General features: G+C 46.4%; 1 protein-coding gene across 6 annotated transcripts in view; it reads right to left on the bottom strand.

The window, feature by feature from the left end:
• Positions 1 to 9,636, bottom strand: part of ARID1A (AT-rich interaction domain 1A) — a 68,764-nt gene extending 59,128 nt beyond the window's left edge. For 5 of the 6 annotated variants that reach the window (XM_043909359.1, XM_043909363.1, XM_043909361.1 and 2 more), the window contains exon 1: positions 8,476 to 9,636. In XM_043909359.1, coding sequence (XP_043765294.1) covers positions 8,476 to 9,621 — 1,146 coding nt within the window. In that variant the 5' untranslated portion in view covers positions 9,622 to 9,636. The remainder of the gene's footprint in view (positions 1 to 8,475) is intronic. The other variant, XM_043909360.1, reaches the window with a different exon arrangement.
• Positions 9,637 to 21,532: the final 11,896 nt, after the last annotated feature.

Genomic DNA, 21,532 nt, shown 5'->3' with positions numbered 1-21,532 from the left:
GTTTCCTCTAAAAGGAAGCACCCAGCACGCTGTAGCCTTTAATCCTCTACCACGTGGCTGAACTCACACTCTTCTTAAAGTCAAAGTACACCAGGCACCAGTCAGTTGAGAATAAACAGCTGGATCCAGATGCACTCATGCAAGTTGTGACCTCAAGGAAAACAGGAGGCAAAATAAAAAACACTCAGCACACAGCAAATGGGTTTTCAAATGACTGGTATCACACCAGTCCCTGATCTCCCCTGCTGCTGTCATGCTGGTGCTAGATCTCGAAGGGGGAGTTCCTTTTAACAGAGATGTCTATAAACAAGCAAGCTGAAAGCTAACAAGTTGAAGAGGGAAACGCATACAAAATTCTTGGCTGCTGGTGATGAGCCACAAAAAAATCATGAATGCGCCAGTGCCAAGGGAAGAGGAAGTCTAATATCTAACACTGCAGACTTGGGAACCCAGAAGCTATGAAGCCATAAGGAAGCCCAAATGCAAAAAAGGGGGGAAAAAAGCACATGGCACATTTCCTCTTCATATCCAAGCAGCAACTCTGGGCCTGAAGAGCACATAGCCCAGCGCCCAAAAGCCCCTTAGTATTTCATATCAACATTCACTTCCTGGAGGGCGACAGAAACCTGTCCCGGATTACTGAGTGATTTCTAACATGTACCATAACCAACACTAAGTCAACATTTCAGGGATCAAATTTCCTACTCGGCTGCATGTTGGAATGCATTCTTGGCATCAGACTTCTTCCCACTGCAGTCCACCCTTAGAAAATGCAGACGCCACTGGGAAATAAAGATTCAACCTGTCCCAAGACCATCTTCTAGTATGCACAAATGACTAACAAAAATAAACAAAAGTTCACTCAGGTGTCCCTTCAAATTCAATAAAACTAATGGCATCCACTTAAACAGGGAGAAGAGTGAGTTCAGGGAAGAATACTCATGACAGTTAAGTCAACATTCACCCAAACTTGGATTCTTCTAAAACCTAGATTGACTGAGGAGTTCATCTCAGCCCCTATAAACCTGCTGCTGAACCACTGTGCCCACTTCCGAGTGGCTGGAAACTCACTTTTGCAAAATGCCAGAATGGCCCGGAAAAGGTGGTGCGAGAGATATTTCCAAACTAGAATCTGTATTCAAAATTCCATACACCTTTACACGGGAACGGCGTAACCCACCCTCCTCCTCTAGGTGGAGGGCACTGGACCCTCCAAGCACCTTTATCTGTTAAGCATCACTTAGAGCCCTTTGAGAAGTGCCCCAAACTGCTTGTGATCCAATCACACAGGGACCAGCAGGTAAAGAGAAACCAAAATCACTACATTAAAGAGGCTCCTATAAGGAATACGCATGTGTTTGCAGCTTTTAGGAGCTTCTTGGCCACAGTCAGTCTAGTCAAAAACAATATTAAAGGCCATTTCTGTGAACAGATGGGCAAACTGCATATGCCCAACATCCCGCAATATAAGGTCTGATCCAAACAACTCAGCTTGATCATGGCTCCCAAATCTTCAGAAACAGCAGCAGTCTAAGATCCAGACAGGTACCTCAGGGCTTCTGTTTTAAGAAAGGTCAGTTAACTCTGCCAAAAAAGAAAAAACTCAGGCTCTCTAACCAAAGTTGAACCACTGACACTGAAGCGTCCAGGGCACACAACTCTGAAGGTGACACAACCTTCCAAACCCAAAATTACTACAAAAGAGGCCCTGAACTGGCCAAGAACTTGGCAGGTTGTACTAAAGGCCCCACGTAACCACAGGAACCACTAAGACCCTGAAACCACTCTCTTTCATGGAATTGGTTACAGTCCAAATTCCCAAAGTCACCAGAATGAGACAACTACAGGTCTGGGGATGGATGTGTAATTTGGATTCTGCAAAGCCCGTGAAACCCAGAGTAGCACTATGAAAAAGCAAATTAGTAACTTTCCCTTTTGGACATTTAACTTCACAAATCACTGCCTCTGAAAAGTTGTCCCAGGTTTACCCTGCCCAAATCTGACCACTCCTTATTCCCAGATCCCTTCAGGCCATACATACACTTAGCTTGGTCCACGTCCATTTATAAAACCTGGCTCTGCAAGTTTTCCAAATGTGTGCACATAAGCATGCTTCCCAAGAAAACTAAATTCCTCTGAAGCAGATATTACCTCTATCTCTCAAGTCCCTCCCTAGTATCTAGTAGGTATGTTCACACAGAGCTACTTCCCACTCTCATCTGAAACTCCGGCTCTCAGCAACAAACCTGAAGTTCCAATACCCTCCCTACCACCATACTGGGAAAGGCCTGGATAATCAATGTCAGTGTCAACCCAAGTTTTTGTATCTTGTTTTAAAACAAGCTGATAGTCTTTGGTAAGTGAGCTGAACCTAACTAAAAATTATGGTCAGAGCCATAATTACATTCATACTCCCCACTATCGATACTATGCTGAGTCAAAAAGGCACTTCCAGGAATCTGGTCTAAAAAACAGTTCTTGCGAAGAAAACTGGTGTCAAGAGTTAGTGGATTATGTTTGAAAAGGGACTTTGAGAAAGTAAATCCAGTCATCTCACAAGACCACCAAGGGAGAGTACGATCAGAAGACAGTTCAAACAATTCTTAAATACCTCCTCCTCCATAAAAAGGATGTTTCACTAAAAGAACCCAGAAACGTGTTTAATCCTAAAACGGCAATTTTAAAAACAAAAACTGAATCTACCCACATAACCCTTCAGGCAGGATTTGGTGAGTCCCCAAACACTGTACTGAAACCTTGGGTATTAATTTTCATATAAAAACAAGCGATGCACAGGAGTCCAGTAAAAACTACATAAATAAAACCAGCCCTTGGAGTGGGCTTATAATCCTGAGAGCCAAAGCACAATAGAGGCTTGGGACAGACAACACTGAAGTTGTAGTATCTTTTTTTCTCTTTATAGTATTCTAAAAACGCAAACCCCAACCCTAAAAACATCTCACCAAACTACAAAACCTTTCTGAAAGAATAAGGCTTTAAATTTAAAACTCACAGTCTCATAAACAAAGCGTTAGAAGCACACTTAATTCACTGACTGAAACTTAGGTCCTTGTTTCCAAACTTCTGTTTATTTTCACTCTGAAACTGCAATCGATTTTAAACAGGGTTCCACGTGTCCTGAACTTAGCACAGAGCCAGGACAAGGAAGGCTTCTCTTCCATGGCATCATCTTTTCACTTCAAATTCTTCTAGATGATCTCTTATCTCCACGCTCCCTGCCCTCACCTCCACCCCCACCCCCCACCCCCCACATCACTCTCTCTTCCCTATCCCCAGGTCTTTTTCTTCAATGTTATTTTATTCCACCACGTGAAAAGAAACTAGCATTATCTTTGCTTGAAAACTGTTTATTAATTTGCCTGTCAAACATTCTATAGAGCCGTTTACATCTTACTACAGAAACCTCCTGGGTACATATTGACAGCTCAGCAAGTATTTACACAAAGCTCTGAAACATTTGGTTCCTTCAGAGAGAAGAAGCTGCTGTGTCAAGCAGAGAATTCTCAAACACCTTTCCCTCATTCATAAAGGGAAGCTTCCTTCTAGCACCCCTCCAAGATGCCTAAATTACACTTCTTAACCACTAAACCAAGAAGAGAAAGACTGGAAATTCAGGGGCACTGGAGAACACCTGAAAGAACAGCATATGCAGGACCAATTGCAAACCATACCACATAGTTTAACAACAACAACAAAACCAGGGGTATGAGAAAAAGCAATACACCTACGAAGTTGACCCTGAAACACTTAAGCTTTTCCTGTTCCTGTCTCAGGAACTTTTACTCCTCTCTCAGCAAAACTTACAGGGCAAGTTCAGGCACTCAGATTACAACCAACTGCCCAAACCAGACCTAGACCTGCCCAAACACCCGAAGAAGCTGGAGAGCTTAATGCTACCTCTCCCCACCTTCCTACCCTGCCCCGGAAAAGAAACGGTGTTAACATTCAATTTATGAACACCCACTCCTCACCCCTTCCCTAATCTACCTCTAAAATCCTCTCGTGGAGATTCTGAAAGAACTATTTTTCAAGTCTTACTTTAATGAAGTCTGCCTAATTTTTTCAATTACTACTTAGTGTTTTAATATCACAAGCCAGGTAGAATGACTAATAACAAACAGATTAACAGTCTCAAAGCAAAGGAGTCTGACAGGGCCTTTTCTTCGAAGGGCCACAGACACAGTGGTACCCAACTATTTAGAGCTTGATTTTGTAAATCCTGAAGAGAAAACAGCCTCGAGTTCCATGAGCCCAGGGGAAGAAAGATGGTCTCCAGATCCCTATCAAAAAAGGTACAGGGAGAGGCTGCCCTCCTAACAAGCCAGGTATGGAAGCACAGACAGATCCGTAGCATCAGAGAGGAAGGTCATGCAGTCTGGAGGGAGAGAAAATGAAACAGAGAAGGCAAATGCCCTGCCCAAAGTCACACAGCTTAATCCAGAGCTGCATATGGAGCCAAAGCTCCTCTTCCCGAGTCCTCTGCTCATGACCCCTCACTACTGCACCACACGCAATTCGATGTACAACGGTAATGATAATGACCAATCTAACCAGGGAAAAACTCAAGAGATAAAAAGCAAAGGGAATTTAGGACTCCATATCAGAAATCGAGGTATCACTCCAGCTCACTGGCAGAAAAGAACTGTTCAGTGCCAATTTATTCTGAATACCGTATTTGCATGCTTCAGATCCTTCTAGAATTTTGGGATTTGTAGCCAATCAATACAACTTTTTGAGGGACGGGGATGGGAAAAGCCCCTGACCAGTACTCTGTTAGCTGATGCCCACATTTCAAAAAAGGTTCACTAACTTTGTAAAAGGCCTGCTAGAGACATCACACCCTACAGGAGTTAATCTAACATATGAATGTTTAATGCAATCCAGGACATCTTGTTACAGCAGGTGCCACTTGTCATGGTAACTCTGTGTCACACACAAAGGAAGGAACCTTAAAAAGTCCCCACAGGGCCCAATACAAAGAAGCCAGCCTTGGTCCTGACAGCTTTCTCTCTTCTCTCACCATCAACCCCACTTCATCACCCCCAGTTCTCTCGTGGAGAGCAGAGACACATGCCCCTACAACTAAGTGCTGTCTCAATGTGGTTACCCTGATCCCTCCTACTTGAGAGAGCTCCAAGAGTCCTGTGTTTCAGCCAGCCCAGAATTTCTGCCAGTAGGCATTCCCATAATAAGCCTAGGATTCCTGTGTTTGTTTCCCAGGAGTCGGAAGTATCATTTGATATTTCCATAGCAGGAACTAACAGCCAAGCTTCCACAATCAAATTCACTTTGATCCTGGATTACATATTCTATTGGATTTTTTTTTTACTTTGATGAGCTGGTACTACTCTCAAGGTACTATAGCTAAAAGCATCCCAAGTAAAAAGCTTTAAGTGATGTTCAGTCACATAGGTGACTGAAAAGTATTTCATTACTAGCAGGATACAACTCTTTGAGATACAATTTTACTCATGGAAGGGCATAAAGGAAAAGTTGGTTTGCTGGGATCTTTCCAGCTCCTGTAAAAAAGACATAGCCACAATATGCACACTTATCTTTCTTTCATAAAGGCAGAGTCAAAGGAGAGCATTACTATCTTAGATGTGTTAATCAAGTATCTACAAAACACTGTTAATTCAAGAATGAGGGAAAGAAAAGAACAGAGCAATATCTTATTAATTAAGAATGTTAAGAATAGGCCATCATGGTCTGACAAGAAATTTATCCTTAAGTAGCAAAAAGGAATTCAGTACGAAATCTATCCACCTACAACCTTCATCTAGATGACATATCTGAAGCAATCTACAAAACTGGAAGTTGCACCGTCTCTCCTAAGAGTGAATGCTCTCCAGCCCATGGCTGTGGGTCTCAGGGGAATAGGCAAATGAACTGAAATCCAACAGGAATCTATGTTGTGTGAAGTGCTAAGCCTGGTAATGTTAAAAGGGAGTCAGAAAATTTGCCCAAAGGCAGCACAGACAAGCTTCTAAACAAGGACTGTATCTACTTTCCCACCTTTTACCCAGCATAGAACATAGTACCAAGTACATAGAGAATGCTCAAATATTTGTTTAATGACTGAAAAGCAGAAAATGCTATACAGTAAACATTAATTAAAAAAAAAAATTGCCTGAATATCCCCAAACTTAAAGAATTCAAGGTGATTTTTGTTTTTAAATGAGCCTTGACTTACCCCAAATTTTTCCTCCAATGGTTTAAGAAAGGCAAATTTCTCAGCCCTCTTTCCCCCTCCACCACAAATAAACGGGGAATGAGGGGAAAGAGATATAAACTATAGAATGATCCAGAGACAAGAGGATGTTCTAAAACAAAATTTATCCTCCAAACACTAGGAATCCAATTTAAAATTCCCCTATTTCTTGCCCAGATATAGGACATCATGGAAGACATGGAGTCAAGGCACAGACCTCTAAACCTGCTATCTGATACAGCTACTTTTAAAAATCCCAGCTCCAAGTAACAGTGGAAAAGCAGTTCTAGGATGGGGAGGGAATATATATATATATAATTATGCCACTTAAGTGAACAAAATGTGAACAAGATCTCACAGGACAAAGGTATAACTGGGTACTGCTGAGAGAGGGGCAGACATGAAAAAGGATCGAGCCTTTTTCCCTTGCTTTGAAAAGATAAGATGACTCCATAGAATACCCAATATTCCTGACCAAAGCATTGAAGACAGAACATGATGAAAGAAGAAGAGTAAAATAAAGCAGAATGCACAGAAACATACCTAAAAGTTGTAATTTCTAAGCAAATCTTAAGTATCACTGCAGGTCATATTTTTATTATCTTGGAAGACAGAAATAAATGGAACTTAAAATGCAAAGAAAAAAAAAACTGACCTGTATTTCAAAGCTGTAAAATGATGACAAAAGAGAAAACTGGGTTTTGTTTTTTTTTATTCCAGGAATAAATGATAAATTTCACCAAACCAAGCCTTTAAGAAACAGTCCCTCTCAAGATCATGAAAGATGTCCTTCCCTTTAAATTGAGCTGCTCTCCCAAAGTTTAATTAACAAAAGAAAGTGTTAACAAGATTCAACATGTAAACAAAGAATGTCGCCAGCCTTCCTTAGAACACTTAAATGTGAAATTCTCAGAAAGCCTCCAGTTCTCAAAGTTTTCTCTTACCCCCTCTGATAAAGATCCCACATTTGCCACTCAATAAAAAGCTCAGTAAAATAATTTCAATTCTGCAAAGCGAACAGGGTCAAAATTACTCAAGACAAACGCATCTTCAGAGCCATCAAAGAAGTCATTTATACCATCAGGAAAGTCACAAAACCAAAACAAACAGCAAACCCATTGTAGAGAAAAACTCAGCTACTGTTCGGATAACACAGAATCTATTTCAGGCTGCATAAAACATAACAAGCAAAATAAATCCAAGGTACAAGCAAAATGCCACTGCCTCCTCTTTTGTTCCGGGCACAATGTAACAAGGGCAGCCTGTCTGGGGCTCTGCTCCTGCTGATACAGTATTGCTGCTTAAACCTCCCTCCTCAAGGTCACAGCCAATTTCAGCTCTGGAATAAAAGGCAGATAGTGGCAGCGATGGTTTGGGTTATCACTGGCAGAAAAGCAGAGTGTAAAAGTTTATGAGCTCATCAGGATTGTTGTACCATTACATCAGAGGCAATTATAAATGGCCAAGAGCAGGAGATGGGGAGCCAATCAGATCACAGATAGGATGTCAACCTAAGACCAACTGTCTCCTGGCTTTGACAGAAGGATTTTACCTCCATAATTCAAATCCCAAACCAAAGCAATCTGCACTTACTACTCCAATCACTCAGCTGTTTACCAGCACTTCCAGGGAGAAGCCCAGGCCACTGGGCCGACGGAGACTAAGACAGGAGACGACCCGGGCTGCCCAGGGTGAACCGAAGCCGGCCTCTAGCTGCTCCCAAGCAGGCCCCTGCCCTCCCTCGAGGTCCCCCCGAGCCCGAGGGGCCCCCTCCTTGAAAGCACAGATGGGGACCGGCCTAGAGGAAGGTAGGGAGGGCAGAGAGGAGCGGCAGGTGAGCAAAGAACTGTTCACTCAACTCCCGACCTCCGAGCGCTGCCTACACCCCTAACCTGAGCCCCCAACACCCCCTCACCCCGGGCCGGGCCCTTTTCCCGCACACCCGGCTCCGCACCCCTCTGAAGACCCCCCGGAGCTGGAAGGGACCAGGGGAGGAGGAGGAGGGGAGCAGACACCTCAGGGAAAGCCCCACACAAAGGCTGAAGGAGGGAAAGAGAGGAAGGCAGACAGGCAGCCATTTTAAGAGAGAAAGAGCGAGACAATGGCAGCTCCCCAGCAGTGGGGGCCCCAGACTGGGGGTAGCCCACGGCCGTGGCCCGCTCCCCGCCGCCGCCACCCACTCCCAGGACCCCCCCCCACCCCACTCGCCACAGCCCCCCCCCCACCCCACTCAGCCGTGTTACCTGCGGGGTCCGGGCGAGCGGCTGCCCCCCGCCGCCGCTGCTCCCAGGGCTCATGGGCGCGTGGTGGCTCCTTTGTTGGGCCCCTCCCGAGGCGGCCGCGGCCGCCGCCGCCGCAGCAGCAGCAGCCCCCCAGCACTGCGAGGCCATGTCCGCCGGGCCCTTGCCGGCGCCCCCGTCCTGGGGCCCGCCGCCGTAGTCGCCCCCGGGGTAGCCCTGGTAGCCCCGGGCCGAGCTGGGCGACGTGAGCAGTTGGTTGAGGGTGGGGGTGGCGGTGGGCTGGGGGGTTCCCCCTGCGGCCGCTGAGGGGCCGCCTCCCCCCATGGCCCCGAAGCGCTGCTGAGCGAAGGACGAAGACGACGAGGAGGCGGAGGCGCTGGAGGAGGGAGGCGGCTTGGAGCCGGCGGCCGCCGCCGCCGCCGCGCCGGAGCCCGGAGTGCCACCTCTCGGGGAGCTCAGCGCGTAGGCCTGGGGGGGCGGGGGGTAGGCGCTGCGGTTGGGGTAGTAGGAGTTGTACTGGTGGTTGGGGAAGCCGTGGTCGTGCGAGTTCTGCTGGGGCCCCGCGTAGGGCTCCAGGCCCCCGCCGCCGCCGCCGCTCTGCAGCGCTGCCAGGCCAGGGCTTTGTTGTCCGCCATGTTGTTGGTGGAAGACGGCGGCCGCGGCGGCGGCGACGGCAGACGGGCTCCGGCCGTAGGGTTGCCCGAAGCCGTAGGCTGGGGGCGGCAAGGCGGCCGCGGCTGAGTGAGGAGGCGCCCCCACCCCGTCGCTGCTGCCGCCGCCACCGCCGCCGGGCGGCTCCGTGAGGTTATTGTTCAGGGCGGGCCTAGGGCCCGCGTTCCCGTTCGAGTTCTTCAGGTCCGGCTCCGCGCCGGGCCCGCCGGCTCCGCCGCCGCCGCCACCCCCATTGCTCTCGGCCCCGTCCTGCAGCTCCTTTCCCAGTGGCTGCGGCGGCCCCACGGCGGGGCCCTCGCTTTCCTGCCCGGCGGCTGCCTTCATTTCCCCGCGCTCCGCCGCGACCGCCGCCGCCGCCTCGCCCCCCGCCTCCTCCCGCTGCTGCTGCTGCTGCTGCTCCGCTTTCTTCAGCTCCGAGGGCGGCGGCGGCGGGTTGCCCAGGCTGCTGGCGGCGGCGGGGGCGACCTGCGCGGCCATGATCCCCGCTGTCTCGTCCGCGGAGAGACCCGGCCCTGTCCTCGTCTTCTCTCACCCCCCTCCCACCCCACCCCGCCCCGGGGCCGAGTCCCCCCGGGCTTCCCTCCCCACCCGCCCGGGCGGGCCTCGCGGGGCTCCGCGGCTTTTGCGCTGCGCTCGCTCGCTCGCTCGCTCCTCTCCCCCCCGCCCCGCCGGCTCAGGCTCCGGGCTGGCGGCGGCGGCGGAGGAGGAGGAGGCGGCGGCGGCGGCCGAGGCGCCGGCGGCTCAGCTGCTCCCGGCTCTGTAAGCTCGGGACCCGGCTCTCCCGGCTCATTCCCCCCCAAGCCCTTGCCTGGGAATGAGGGGGGCGGTGGAGGCTCCGCTCCCCAGGGCCTGGCCCCGCTGTGACTCTCCGCTTTCTGCTGCCGGAGAAAGGAGGGAGGGAGGGAGGGGAGGGAGGGAGGCGAGGGGGAGGGGGCGGGGAGGGAGGGAGGGAGCGGGGGGGGGGGGACCCGGGACGGGCGGGCTGGAGGGCGCGCGGCAGCAGCCCGGGCGCCGGCAGGCAGAGTCGGAGCGTGGGCCGGGCCGGGCGCCCTGCCTCCCCTCCCCGGCCGCGGCGCCGGGCCGAGGCTGCTGCGCGGCGGCGGGCGGGCAAGCGGGCGGGCGGCCGGACTGAGCGGCTAGAGCGCCCCACTCTCCTCCGAGTCCCCCTCACTCCGACACGAGGCTCAGCACTGCCATTTTACCCAGCGCCGTCGCGGCCGCCTGGCAAACCCGGAACGGAGCGCGGAGCGGGGCGCAGGCCGTGGAACGGACTCGCTCCCTTCCCCTCACAAAGGAGGAGGGGAGAGAACCAGCCGCGGCGGCGGCGGCGGTGGCGGCGGCAGGCGCTCTGCCGCTCTTGCTCGGCAGCGCCGCCGCCGAAGGCTTCGGGGAAAACCCGGCCCGGAGCTCGCGCCTCTCCGGAGCCTGCGTGCCGCCTCCCTCCTGGCCTCCCTATCCAGGTCGGTCCCCTCCGCGCCGCGGGCAGCGTGAACTTTACTCGCGGCTGCAAAATTGGCCTGAGCCCGAGACCGCGGCCGCCTCGGCCCAGGCCTGACCCCCCCCTGGCAGCGGGCCTGGTCTCTTGGCCGCTACTTAGCATCTCCGCGGCACTTTTCCTCCTTCAAAGCGTTTTGCAGACCTGCTCCAAAGACCCAGCTGAACTTTACGTTGTATCCTCTTTGCAAGCTACATGGAATGACAGATCATTGTTTCAGACTGTCCGTTTTCCCACTCTCTGCCCTCATTAGCCGGTCCTCACAGGCCCTAGGGGCATGAAGTCCCTGATCCCCATTTTACAGAGTCATAAGACAGCGTAGGGGACGGGACTATCACTTAGCCAGTGGAGGGTGACTTTAAAAAGTAGTAGAGTACCCAATGCTGCCGCTGTCTACTTAGCATTAGAAATAATGGTAATGTCAAGTGGTGCCATATACAACAGTGGGATCAGAACATCAGAATGGGTCTTAGATCAAAACTGGTTATCTCAACTGATATGGTCACCCCTGAAGATATTTTGGGGACATATGACAGCCTTCTTGCAGGAAGACACAAGCCCCACCTTTGCCCACAATGACCAAGGGCCCCAGTCTCCAAAGACAGTACCTGTAAGACTGTAACAGAACACAGAAGAGACTCCAGGGACTGGTGGAACCTGAGTGTTCAAAGGAACCACTGCCGAACAGGGATGACCAAATAGAGGGAACCATTTTCTCCTTAAAAAGAGAAAAGGTGCAGTCTAACACCTCACTCAGAAAATAGATGCAACCTAAATTTGTTTTTCTATCCTTCATTGTAAGGAATCATTAAATTTTACTGTTACATTCTAAGAGATGCTGAGTGAACTGGAGGTATACACAGAAAATTCTAGATTCACAGGCTCCACCACATCTCAGCAGCAGCCTTGTCCTCCTCTGACTGACTTAGAATACTCTGACATGACAGGCTACACAGGCCAGAGGGGATACCAGCTCCTCACCAAGCCCAGGGCTGCCTTGAGAGATGCTAGGTCAGCTAGTCATTAGACACCAGGGCTTCATCCCTGCTTAAATGTTGTAAATAGACACTTCATGACCACAGAACCATTACCTTAGAATTTCCAGATTCCGCAGGCCCCTGGAGTTTTTTGGCTGTGCCACTCACTGATCACTGAATAATTCCCCAAACCTGAGCTCATTCTTAACCCCCAGAAAACCTAAGATCATCTTACACTAAAAAGGCACAAACTTATGACTCTAAGAGTGGTGTTTTCTTCCCCTCAAGCCAAGAACCAAACCAGCCTACCAGGATCTAACTGACTGGAATGGACCAGTGCCCTCCTTTCATTCAGTCCTCAGGGGCAACAACTCTCCTGGTGCATCAGGTCCTAGAAACCAAATTATAGGCTGCCTCAGAAATGGAGCTTGGCTATTTAATCAACTGCCTCTGAGCTGGCAAACAGTTCTGAGTCCTGCACACAAATGAAGAATTTTTTACATGCAATTACCCTGCCATTTCCCTCAGAGCTGGAGTGTAATGAGAAACCTGGAGCCCAGTGAAAATCTGGAAGCCAGAATGAATTTGTCCCCAGAGGAAGCCCTGATCCCCCTTCTTCAATGGCTGTGAAATTTGGACAGTGACAAAATCCCTGACACGTGGGCACGCTGTTTTGAAAATAGCCACCATCTTTATCTAGCAATAAAGTGCAAAAAAATCTATCCACTTGGGTTGGAGGAGGTAATGTAGGATTTCTCCTTTCCCACCTTTTTTTTTTTTTTAATTTCAAATCCTTTAGGATCCTCTTCCACGGCTACCTCTAGAGCCCACATCACTGTCCCAGGGACAGCCGAGTGGACGGGAACTTTCTTAGAAACTGGCCCATCAGCTTTCCCTAGGGGCAATGGCAGCGGGAAAGGGGGGGAGGGGAGGAGCTGGGCACGTGGCTGGCCCGAGCTCCGAGACCCGGGTTTGGGACTGGGGGTCCTCCCGTTGGTGGAGTTTTCTCCCCCACGGCCCCTGCCTTTTAACCCCACACCCTGGCAGCTCAGGAATCCCGGCGCAGATTGGAGAACTAGGACTAGGACAGCGCTACCCGCACGAAAGCTCCAGTGCCACCAACAGCCTGATGGCAAATATGGACTGAATCGTTGACATGGAAACCGGACTAAAGTCTCGCTCGCTCCCTCACGAGAGAGTTCTTATCGCCGTCCCCGACCGCACGGCACTTGGCAAACGTGGACTGGATCTCCGGCCCGGAGGATCAGGCGGAGTTTTCTGCGCTCAGCCTTAACTCCCGCGGCTGCCGCAGCCAAGGAAGGGGGGCAGGGCTGCCAGGACAAACCGACTGAAAATGGCAGAGGATGTGCTCTCATTTAATCTGGCTGCATGGTGTGCATGGATTGGGCCTGAGAGTAAGGGAGCAACCTATTAAAATCCACGCAGTCAACTGCAAAATGTGGAACCCAGGCCTGGAGGGTTTGCTGAGAGATGGAAACGTTTGCAAGGTGGACAGCCTTTCCTTTCTGGCTATTTGCTTCCCCTAAGTGTCCGAAATACAAAATTCCATAAACAAAAGATAGGGCCCGGCTCCCTCTTTTCTCCACTTTTTTTTTTTTTTTTTTTGAAGGAAAACGTTTAAGTTCAGGGACCCAAGTGAGGGTTTGCCTAGGTTCTGGCGGGGAAATCGGGTGGAGCGCCGGGTGGTGGCCCTGCACGCGTCTCAGCCGCGGCGAAGCAAGCAGACACCCAGCAGAGCTCTCCCGAGTGAGAACTGGAGCTGCGAGTTTGAGCAAAAGGGCAACTATGTCAGTTGACGGAAGCCAGAAGCAGAGCTCAAAGCCTGGCGTGGATTTCCGTCTGGAGCTGTCTGTTTCTTAAAGTTTGTAACTCCGTGTTCTGAAACAGCCCCAGCGGAGGCTTTGGGAGCAGTGTGAAAGTCTAGCACTACCATCTGACAGCGAGCTGCAAAACTTTGGGCTGCATATTAAGCGAGGAAAGTGGATTGAAGCAAGAGTCAAGGCAATTCATTATATTGCCGGCTTCCAGGCGGGAGCTGTAAGATACGAACTGGATCGCCACGGAGAAAAATGGAACGGAGTCCGAGTGGCGCTCTCAACAGACCCTGGTAAAATTGCGCTTGCCCAGCACCTAGAATTCCAAAGAAGCAAGTCCAGAGGTAGCAAGCATGGTGGTGGCTCAACAACTGCTTGTCTCGATCCTTTTGCCATTCACTTTAAAGTTTTAAAATAAACAACTTGAAGGAATTTATCTTTCAGAATAAGAAAGAACACATTTGGAGAAATGTTAATTTCTCAATGAGTCTTTTTTTTTTTCACCAGAAGAGGAGCCCTGCAAAAAAAAAAAAAAAAACGTTACGTATAAGTCAACTTGCTTTTTCTGTACCACTATAAAAAGAATTAGCCTCACCATCAATTACCCCAAAACTGAAATGTAAAGTAAGATAAAGGTCCAGGCTGATCTGGATTGTGGTGGATTTCAAACAAAGCAAGGACTCAGAGTCAATCTAACAAGGAGAAAGGCACCAATTCTCTCACACTGTAATATATACATTCTCCTTATCCACCTGTCTCATTGGTGAGCTTGCTGACAATTCTTTTGCAGAAGATAGTGTAAAAGTATTAATAATATTGTAAGACAAACCATTGCAGACAGGAGTTTTATAAAACCACTGAAAATATCAGGAATTTGGGCATTTCTGCTGAGCCTCTTTGAAGGTTTGTATTTACCAACTGACACAGAGACAGAGCATATTTGAAAAACCTACTTACAAAGAAGTTTGAAAGCCGCTTTATAGTCCATAAGAAGACACAGGACAATTTTGTATTTAGCACTTAATACACAAAGCTGTTTTTAGATTTGGAGAACTAAACACAAACAACACACTCACAACACTACCAAAGAAAGATAAGGTCACCAGTTTTAATACAGAAGGTATTGCTCAGGAACAGGAAAAGTCTGTTTTCTTTGACTTCCCATATTAAACCAATACAGGCTGCTTTTGTTCTGCTTTATTCTTTAAAAACCAGTCTAGAACATTTCACACATGTAAAGTGATTGTGAGGGAAATTTTTGAAAGTTGAGAGTGGAGAAGAATATCAGAAAGAAAATCAAATATTCTAGGTGGGTATTTATTTCAACCCTGATTGCACAGAGCTTTCTTACACTGCCATTTTACTGAGATAGGAGAAAAAAAAGAGAGTGGGGAAGTTTTTCATAGCAACTCTGGAATGGATCTGGAATGGAGTCTTTTGCTCCAACACAAATCTGTAGAAGAGAGATGGAAAGTAAAGAAAAACCCAGTGAGCACCGACAAAATGGAAGGAGGCAGGGCGTACAGTCCTGTGAAACACGAAAGGAGGCTAAAGCAGCAAGTGTGCAACACAGCCACCTCAAGAGAACACTCCAGCATGATCATCCCAGGCTTTTCATGTAAGCATCAAGGAAAAGCCAAAGGAACTTACAAGGCATAAGGCAGGAAGTGAATGGCCCTTAAGGGAAAGCATTCCGACTAGCTTTAAGAGAGTGTAAATCCATCTATCCCTACTGAAAAACGGCTTCTTCCGAAGATGAAAGTGGACCAGTTGAGAAAGTCTGCTGTGGGGTATTGTAGTAGTAGTGGTGTGGTACTCCAGTGAAATGCAGAACTTACCAGTGACACCAAGGGAAAGCTGCCAGGAAAAATTACAGTCGGTTTTGGCACTTTTCCAAATTATCACTTTCTGCCCTGAAATTTAACAACATTGAAATGAAGCTACAGAGGGGCTGGGGGTGGAGACCAGTAGGTTGGTTCCAATTGGCTTACCCTTAGAAGAGAATCCTGGAGGCCTGGGTATAAGTGTGTTGCTGTTCTTCCAGTCTTGCTACAGAGAGAACAGGAGACAAAGGTAAAACAACCTAACACACTGCATCAAGCCTACCCAAAAGACCATTTGAAAACTTAAAACACTGGAGAAGGAAATGGCAACCCACTCCAGTATTCTTGCCTGGAGAATTCCATGGACAAAGGAGCCTGGTGGGCTACAGTCCATGGGGTAGCAAGAGTCAGACACGACTTAGCAACTAAACAACAACAACAACACACTGCTATATCTCAGATGGATAGCCAACAAAGTCCTACTGTACAGCACAGGGAACTCTGCTCAATGTTAGGCAGAAACCTGGATTGGAGGGGCGTTTAGGGGAGGAGGGATACATGCATATGTATGGCTGAGTCCCTTTGCTGTTCACTTGGAACTATCACGACATTGTTAATTGGCTATTCTCCATTATGAAATAAAAAGTTTAAAAAAAAAAAAAAAACTTAAACACACACACACAGACACGTACACTCACACACGTTCCTCTCCACCACAATGTACTTTGTCTAATAGAGTCCATCAACAAACTATGTTCAAACAAAAGAATACATTATATCGTACAACATTAGGTACGAGTTTTGCCCCAAACACCAAGATCATGATATAAAATACCCATTTTTTAATGTGAGGTCACTTTTGACCTCAGAACAAAGTCCAAGAGCTCATTTAAGTAATTTTTTCCCCAGGCAATCACAGTCACCTAAAAATATGGCAGTCTGTCCTACAAAACTTGGAGTTCATGACTGATGTTGTTCTGCTTTAGCCCAGCTAAAGCTGGAAGTCCAAAGTAACTAGAAAAGAAGAATTCTAGTCGACTCGCACATACTCTGGTTTTTTATGACTAGCAGCCAGTGTTTTCAAGATGAAAACATAGGAGAACTGAGATACTACATAACCTTCCTAAGATATTCTCTAGGACTTCCCTAGTGGTACAGTGGATAAGAATCCACCTGCCAATGCAGGTCTGTGAATATTCCACAGGCCGCAGAGCAACTAAGCCCATGGACCACAATTACTGAGCCCATGACCTGCAACTACTGAAGCCCCTGGGCCTAGAGCCTGTGCTCGACCACAAGAAAAGCAACCGAGATGAGAAGCCCGTGCGCTGCAACAAAGAGTAGCCCCTGCTGGCCACAACTAGAGAAAGCCCATGTGCAGCAATGAAGACCCAGCACAACCAAAATAAATAAGTAAACAAATAAAATTATTTTTTACAAAAAGATATTTTCTAGGAAGAAGCTTAGAGCTGAGGAGGTCACAACCTGATTGGCTACTGAAATTTTTAATAATCTATTATGAGCACAAGTGGTAACTATTACAGAAAGTTTAGGTAGAAACCATTTTATAAATTTCACCAAGGGCACACAGTCTATACACTGAATATTCACCTTTGATGATGAAGCAACTTCACTCTATGCGCTTGCCCTTCTTCAGCAATCCTTGAGTTGCATGTGCTGTTCTGACCCAATTTCCACCCAAATGGGTCTTCTATTTAGGCTCCAAATTCCTGTAAGCATTTTATTTTTTCAACTAGAAATTAATATTATGATTATTGCCAATAGTATCAGTATAAAACCATATTTATAAACCACACTAAGTAACCTGTTCCTTGTTTTAACTGTCTCCTAGGACACTTATTTATGCTATCATTGGCAGTAGACATTTCTAAAGTCCCACAATAAAATTCAGAGGAGAACCCTGCCGTGGCAGTGGTGCTAGAACTAAATGCAACAGCAAACAGAAGCAATCATGTTGAGCCATAACTGTTCATTGACATCACTTTTTAACTGCCTGTGAGTGATCTGCTAATTGGATATTAATTAATTTAGTAAATGCTTCACCATTGAATACACTGTACTATCTAACCTAGTCTTTCTCTGTATAAACATATATATACACAAATCCTGATCCGGACTAGGGTTATATCAAACACATTCTACACTGCCATTTTCCAAACTACTTGAAACAGAACAAAAACATGGATAAGAAGGAATTTACAGGAATGAGGTACTAGAAAGACAACAAAAACTCTCTTAGAAGTGTAATTCTTAGGAGTGATTGGGGGTGGAAAGGGAAGACAAAAAGTTAAAGGAGAACAAACTACCTAATATTCAAGGCAAAGAGCCAAGAGTTTGAAAATATCTCATCACTGGGGATAAAGGTCCAGACTTTCATTCTAAGTCAGATTTCCAAAAGGCTGTATCCATTTATAGATGGTAATGATCAAGATTTCAGACTCACAAAATCTAATCATGTGGACTATGTATGCTCTGAAGCATCAGAGCACAGGTTTTCCATGAGTCAAATGTCTGTCTTTTCACTGTGATGCTTTGAAACCAGTCTAGAAGTTTCCACTTTTTGATTTTGGATGCCAGTCCTCTCATTCAGTTTACAGTAAGTGGAAGGTTCTCTGACAGTTACCCTGCTGTGATGTACAACAGTGTAATATACAGTACTTTTGTACATCCCCTAAATCCAGTGTAGGATGATCTCTAACAGGAAAGATATTATATAACTCCAAAAGAGTATATACTTTTTTCCTTCAAAATTTATGAGTTTCTAACACTCAGAGCAAAATCCCTCATTTTGCAAGAATGTTGATGAATAAAGAGAAACAGGGAAAAACTTAAGACATGGCAATTCCCATTCTATGGGAACTTAAAGAGACTTTGGTGAGTACAAAGAAAATAGTGGATTTTAAAAGTACTTTGAGATCACTGGCCTAATTATCAAAGATATTCATATTACTGATGCTCTTACACTCAGGTTATATTTTAGTCATTTTTCCCCCAGAGGAGAAGAGAATTGAGATAATTTCTCTCCTCCTGCTCCTCCTCTCCTTCTGTCTTTTTGTTTCAGTGTCACATAGGCTCTCACAATGGGTAATTGTACTTGGACTAAATGGCACAAAAATGTCCACAAGGCGCAATCTATGCCACACTGGCTACACTCAGAGCTCAGGCTTCTGTATGTCACAGTGCTTATGCCTGTGATTCCTGGATAGATTGGAGTCCAGTCCTCCTAAGGCAGGTATGTGGAATTAGGAGATATTTGTTTTACCTATTTGGCTGACTCTGGGTTTAGAATGGTCTCTGGCCTTTAACAAGAGAAACAACTGTCCACCAAAATGAATGGCTAAGATGCACCAAACCAAATAATGTCCTTAATTGGCCAGATGAGAAAGGAAAGCACAAGTCTACTTAGAGTCCACCCCAGGGTAACTCTTCACCAGAACCCTGGTGCTAGATGAGGAAACAGGATGCAGACTTCCAACCTTTTGATCCTTGCTATTGAAGAGAAGAATTTGGTCATTAAGATCAATGTTTAGGGGGTTTTTCAAAATTAGTGACCTGGGAAATCCCCAGCCAGCAGCTAGCACTTCCTCACTCCATGAACACGTGACTGTCCCTTCCAGGGGGCTGGTGTTTCTAGTTCAGCCTTTCTGAGCCCCTCATGCAACAGTGACATAAAGCAGAACAGTTAACAGAAGAAATTCTAAATATTCAAAGCTGCACTGAAGAGGCAGAACCCCTTGTTTCCTTCTTCAAATTTGAAACTATGTCTTCAACATAATTCTCCATAAAACAAAATTTTTAATTTGTTTTTGACATCTCCAAAACCAGTTTTCTATTACAGTATTTACAAAAGTTAGAGTGCTGTTTACCTTAAACTCTAAACATTTACCAGCTGACACCATTAGAGTCTTCTATAATTGAAAAAACAGAGAAGGAAATGTATTTTTAAGTCTCCATACTGCTTAGGTCTTCATATAGGTAATGCTGAGTACACAGTGATAGAAGGTGTTGGCAAGAGGCTAAATTTACAAAAATAAAAACAAACAAGAATGATTTATCACTAATAAATGAATTTCACTAATGCTGCATACCAGGAACTCCCCAGTGACAATTGGTATCTGCTACATATTCTTCCAAAAACCAGGAAAATCAAGGCGATAAAGCCAGCTTAAAAGTCAAAAGAATATAAAAACAAAAGGAAGCAAGTACACTGGGCAGTCTCCTACTACTAACATTCAGTTAGTAGCCCAAGTATAACATGGGAGAACAAGGCACCCGGGCGCTCACCTAACACTGTAGTCCATGCACCTCCCAGATTAGAGTGCTACAAGGGGGAGAAGCAGCAGTCCTCACTCTAGGCCAAGTTGTGTGCCTGTGATGTCATGTCATTTGCAGCAGGACTCCCTCTTCAATGGGGAGCTACTAAGGAGCAGCTCTGCTCTAAAACAGGGTTCCCCGAATTGCCTCTCTCCGTAGGCTTCCCTGAGGACCAGGCATTAGAAAGAACTTATTGCTGTACCTGTAACAGGAAAAGGAAAACAACAGAAGCCCTGAAGTGAAATTGAGTAACAGCTTGAAAATTCCTTTCAGCAAAAACAAAAGCCATTGTGGTGGAATTATTTCAGCTTTGCACTTGAGAACTGGGGAGACCAAAATTCCTTATTAAATTAAATATCCTGAACTTTTACTTTGAATCTCTTAATATCAGAACCAATAATCTCCCCATCCAAAAAAGAAAACACACATCTATGTATTAAAAATTATTTTCCATATGGATTTTACTAGAGTTCTAAACAACACCTTCTTCAAGCAGATAAAGAAAAATAATCTTAGAGAAGCATCTCCCACACAGCTAAAATTTCAAGATTTAGGAGATTCAAAAGAAAATACAGAGTGTGCAGATGTGAAAAGGAAAGTGGGGTAGCTCTTTCGCCTCACACAGATTTGATGACAATAATAGTGGTTATCTTAAGAGCGACTCACAAAAATCCGCTGAGATAGGTATTAGTATTTCCATTCTATAAACAAAGAAACTGAAACACAGATAGTCCAAGGCCATGACATTGGTAAATGATAGAGCCAGAATTCAAACCCAGCTCTCTTACAAATTCCAAATCCTGAACTTATCAATGAAAAACAGATCATGCTTGTGCTCACTCACTAAGTTGTGTCCAACTCTTTGCAACTCCATGGACTGTAGCCTGCCAGGCTCCTCTGTCCATGGGATTTCCCAGGCAAGAATATTGGAGTGGGTTGCCATTTCCTTCTCCAGGGTATCTTCCTGACCGAGGGATCAAATCCATGTCACCCCTGTGTCTCCTGCATTGGCAAGAGGTTCTTTACCACTGAGCCACCAGGGAAGCCCATAAAGAAAAAGCTAATAGACCCCATAATGTTAGTAATGTACATTTATTCAACATACCTGTATTAACTCTTGTTAGAAGCATCATATATATATTCTGCCTCTAACAAGTAAAGATAAGGTCAAAATAAAAAATTTACTTGGCATTTTAACTTCATACAGAGCAGACATAATACTGAGTCCAATCAAAGAGTAAATATAATTTCACCAAGTCTCTTAGAGTCTCTCTATTCAAAGTGTGGGGCTTCCCTGGTGGCTCAGTGGTAAAGAATCCACCTGCCAGCAGGAGATAGGGGTTGATCCCTGGGTTGGGAAGATGCCCTGGAGAAGGAAATGGTGACTTAAGGAGGACTGAGTCTTTAAGAAGGACTTAGTGACTAAACAACAACAATGATTTAAAGTGTAATTCCAAGCCAGCAGCTTTTGGATACCAAGGAGCTTCTTAGAAATACACAGTCTTGGGCTCCACTTCAGACCTTCGGAAACAGAATCTGCATTTTGACAAGATCCCCACGTGATTTGTATGCAAATTAAAGTTTAAGAGGCACTGACTTAGAGATACGGAATTCCAGGTAAAGGAATTTCTCTCATCCCTACTGAAGTCTTCCATATTCAAAGACCAGGGAGGGAGAGAATGGTTAAGAATCCACTCAGATTTCCTCTCTGGTTTTTAACTAAATATTCTTTTTTTTTTTTTTAGTAACAGCATTATTGAGGTTTCATTACAGTTCATCCATTGAAGTGCACGATTCAATGGTTTTTAGCTTATTCAAAGTTGCACAACCATCACCACAATCAATTTTAGAACATTTCATCACCCTAAGAAGAAATCCCATACCCTTTAGCGGTCACCCCCTCTTTGTCTGCCTGCAATACCA

Source organism: Cervus elaphus, chromosome 8 (assembly GCF_910594005.1).
Source record: "Cervus elaphus chromosome 8, mCerEla1.1, whole genome shotgun sequence".
NCBI classification, from domain to species: domain Eukaryota; kingdom Metazoa; phylum Chordata; class Mammalia; order Artiodactyla; family Cervidae; genus Cervus; species Cervus elaphus.
This window is presented reverse-complemented; position numbering and strand designations above follow the sequence as displayed.